The sequence below is a fragment of the Eutrema salsugineum genome, unplaced genomic scaffold (assembly GCF_000478725.1).
Source record: "Eutrema salsugineum unplaced genomic scaffold, Eutsalg1_0 scaffold_19, whole genome shotgun sequence".
Classification (NCBI taxonomy): domain Eukaryota; kingdom Viridiplantae; phylum Streptophyta; class Magnoliopsida; order Brassicales; family Brassicaceae; genus Eutrema; species Eutrema salsugineum.
This window is the reverse complement of record NW_006256838.1, coordinates 1,037,013-1,041,112: the sequence shown is the minus strand read 5'-3', so window position 1 is coordinate 1,041,112 and position 4,100 is coordinate 1,037,013. Positions and strand designations below refer to the sequence as shown.

General features: G+C 33.0%; 1 protein-coding gene across 1 annotated transcript; it reads right to left on the bottom strand.

The window, feature by feature from the left end:
* Nucleotides 1–1,025, bottom strand: LOC18020048. The gene is made up of 2 exons (XM_006402511.2): nt 817–1,025; nt 1–489 (listed from the first exon to the last, which is right to left on the bottom strand). Exons 1-2 carry the CDS (start codon nt 915–917, stop codon nt 198–200), a joined length of 393 nt encoding a protein of 130 aa, XP_006402574.1. The 5' UTR covers nt 918–1,025; the 3' UTR covers nt 1–197.
* Nucleotides 1,026–4,100: the final 3,075 nt, after the last annotated feature.

Here is a 4,100-nt window from a genome sequence, read left to right as displayed (position 1 = left end):
TCCAAAAAACTATAATTTTAATTAAAGCACTCGCTAATTGACCAACCATGACATAAGTTACATTGCTTCTCACACTCTTATATAGCAAAATCTACGGCACCCTAATTATATCTTACATATACATATGTGTCTTATTATCTCAGATCCTAATTCGCTCACGATAACCCTCTTAACTCGTGGTTATTTCGAAAACATTACTAACACATGACATCCTTGAGAAGCTTGTACCTGCGAGTGGCCGGTCTAGGAGAAGGTACGCCGGTTTTACCCTTGTCGGCTGCTGGAGGAATACTACTACTACTTGTAGTAATTTGGTTAATCTCTTGCTGTTTAATCTGGTGTGCTGAAGAATATTCGGACCGGTACGATCTCTTGGACGATCCACCGCTAACACCGTGCTTTGCTCCGGTTCGACTCCTTGCTTCGAACTGACACCAATCGCAGATCTTAATTGGATCAGCTTGCTCTTTGTAATAGCTACTACAGTACCTGTATCAAAAATTACCACATATATGATGAATTTATATGTATTATGTATTTATGGTAGTTGTTGAAGCATTACTTGTTTGTTTTGGGCCTTTTGTCACACATCCTACATATTCATATACATGATTACATGATATGTGCATGCTTGTGATTTGATGTATGATGATCATGTTTTAAAATCGATACAGTGAATGCACGTGGCACGCAATCTCAGCGTCCACTGCGAGTTAAATCTATTTCTATGTTGTTAATATGCATGATCATGATGATGATGATATTACACATATGGTATAGAATCTATAATAATACAAAATATATGTAGATACATACGAGTGTTGATAGCGGTTAAGGCACTTGCTGCAATGAAAGAGCTTTTCGAAGAAACCCACATCACCACACATGCAACATACTCTTCTTTCGAGATCCACCATTTTCGTTTTCCTTATTTAGCAGACGATGGAGAGAATATGAAGGTGAGGATGAAGAGAGAGAGAGAGCGAGAGAAAAAAAAAGGAGAATTGATTCTGAAAGGAAGGAATGGAAAAAGAGTATAAATGGGTTATTAATCTTATATTATATTCGCAAGTCGGTCCATAAGTAATAATAATTTTATAAAACCAAGGAAAATACATTTAATAAAAATATATAATAGCGTAATAAGGCGGGTAGAGACCGCAGGTTGCTTTGCAGTCGTTTTCAGTTGAGCTTGGGAGGTGGAGAAACAAAGAACCTTAAAATATAAAAATCGACTTATAGAAATGACTATTTTATCCTTGCAACTTTGTTTGCCATTTATAATCGGCTATAATTTTCGGGGCCTTTTCTTTGTCCTTTTCGGGATTTCACGAAGAGGGAAACTTGTGGGATATCATTTCTTTGACTTTTTCTCCGTATATTGAGAGAGCGTGACAGACACTCTCGTTTGGTTAGAAGCCTCACAAGACATAAATCACAATTTCCATTTTATTTTATTAATTAAAAATTAATAAACGTCGTAGTTGGTGAAAGAAAATCTGATTTCATCATGAAAGTGAATTGCATAACCAACATAAAAATGTATAGCTGAAAGTGTTGAAAAACATGAGATAGAAATCTAATGGTTTCATTGCCTTTGTTCCTAACGTGGATAATTTTGGCCTTACGTGTTTTGATTTTTGGCTTTGCTCTTTTGCTTTTGTTGTAAGTTTCTCATGCATTTATAAGTCTTTTTGTTTTTTCTCGGCTTTGTTCTTCTTGTTTGAGCGTTTGATTATGATGTGGTACTGTACCACAACTGATTTCTGTAATCGTCCACAGTAATTTTCTCATAAATTTTTAATATTGTGATCAGGCGAAAGACACACAAAAAAACACTAATCGTATCAGTCTCCAAGATTTGTAGTTTTTTGTTTATTTTCAAATAAGTTTGATCACCGTTTAATTTACACGGTATATACAGTAGTATGGTTGTGTAATTTCAACAAAAAATAATAATTAATTCGTTAGAAAACTATGAAAAAGAGCTGAAGATATCTTTTTTTTTTTGACATCGAGCTGAAGATATCTACTTTTATGAATCCATGTGTTTATACACATATGCACTCACAGGATAATAAATTTGAAGAGAGACTACGTACAGACTAGTCAACTCATTCAATTTCTCGTGCATAACATTAAATTCTTAAATAAACTTTTATCGAATCCTAAGTCTTTAGTTCGTTTACTTTCTATACCAAAGTCGTATAAAATAAATATGACTTATGAAATTTCTAAGCAACTATTTTTTTTGTTTTTTTTGTTAAAGGGCCTTTCTAAGCAACTATTTTACCCCAAAAAAAAAAAAAAATCTTAGCAAATACAAGATCGAAGTTGATATTCACATGACCGAGTAAACTAATCTTGTTGTTTGAGTTGCATCACACCATTTTTAACTCTCTATTTAACTAAATCTTGTAAAGCTATGCTTTTTTCTATAACAACTTAGTATTAAATTTCGTGTGCCATCTAAATTTATGCAATTGCGTAATTCGACGTTTGTAAATGTGATCGGTTCAAGTTTTTGGAAAATTTGTGTTTTATCAAACTGAGACACGATGGTTTAGTATAAGTTGATGAAATAGAACCCATGTTTTTGGAGAATTTATATTGCTCTTGGATGTGTATATATACATATTTGGAAATGTAATTTTGATGGTAAAACATATTTATAGAAGGAAAAAAAACAGCCAATTCGAGAATCATGCTATGATAATGCCAGTCAAACTCTGACAGCATTTTCCAATATGTTAGCCAATTCACGCAAGAAAACAAAGAACACATCTATATATTTTTTTTTAACGACAAGAACACATCTATATAACGTGTTCATACAAGAACAAAATATCATAAACCCTAGGCTTTAGCTCAGGTGAATTATTTAGCTTAAATAGTTTATATCTGAAGTCAAGATAATTTTGTGAAAAAGTTGAATGTAAACTTACAGATACGATCCTAATTAGAACATCATTTTTTAGTTTATGATTCAAATATAACTTGTGTACATTTTTCATTTAACATTTAATATCCCTAAAATTCTGAATTGATTATGGTCAAAGAATTGTTGAGAGTGTTTAACTCTTTTTTCTTTTGTCAATTATTTACTTTCTCTATTTTGTATACAATTAATATATAGATATATATTTAGTTTTATCTTATTTCGGAAACCCTGTGTATATAGATAGTAGGAGTTCATTTGGTTCAAAAACATGAACGATCGATGTACATTGTAGAGAACTGCTAAACAAATAGTTGACTTTAGATTATACGTGGTTACAAGTATGAATCTAAAATCCAACAGAAAAATCAGATATCAATCGTTAAAAAAAACAGTGAAAAGAATCAACTGATCAGTTACCTCTATCTTGAGTTTTTTTTTTTTTTTAATTAGAAAGATGCCTCTATCAATTTTGATAATTTTTTTTGCTATACAAATTTAAAAGATAAGTTGATAGAGAGATACACTGAATAAATTTGAGAAAGTAGGGAATATTCATAAATCCCTCTTAGAGGCTAAGTATGCGAGAGAGGACATATAGATAAATTTTAGATATGGACATGAGAAGGCTCTGTTCCGTGCATCCCTCTTATTACCCTTTAAGGGGACCATTTCTCTGAACACCTTTTTGTCCATTGATCTCAACCTTACACGTGTCCATCATATCCGCGTAACATCTGCGTATCGAAATATCGTAAAAGCTTAATGGCGTTGTGTTAACGGCAAGTTTCACTACAAGTCACAGCGCGTGTGGCCCACTCTCCCAACCCCCGTGGCACCAAATCGGCGACGAATGGGTCCGGCGAAAGAAGTATCGAGTCTAGTGATCGTTCACCCAATTCCTTGTGTGGGAACCACATTCACACGTCATCATCTCCATCCCATAAGGCATTGGCACCATCCATCAATTCGGTCTAACATATTCTAGAATATATTTTCATCAAAATCTACATTTACTTAACCTTAACCTAAAGGAAATGATTCGATTTATTATCTATCATAATATTTTTTGAGCAGTACCAGCATATTAGTGGATTGGCTGGCTCGACGGAATAAAGTTCATAAGTTGTATTAAAATCTAAACAACAAAATCTGTTTTATA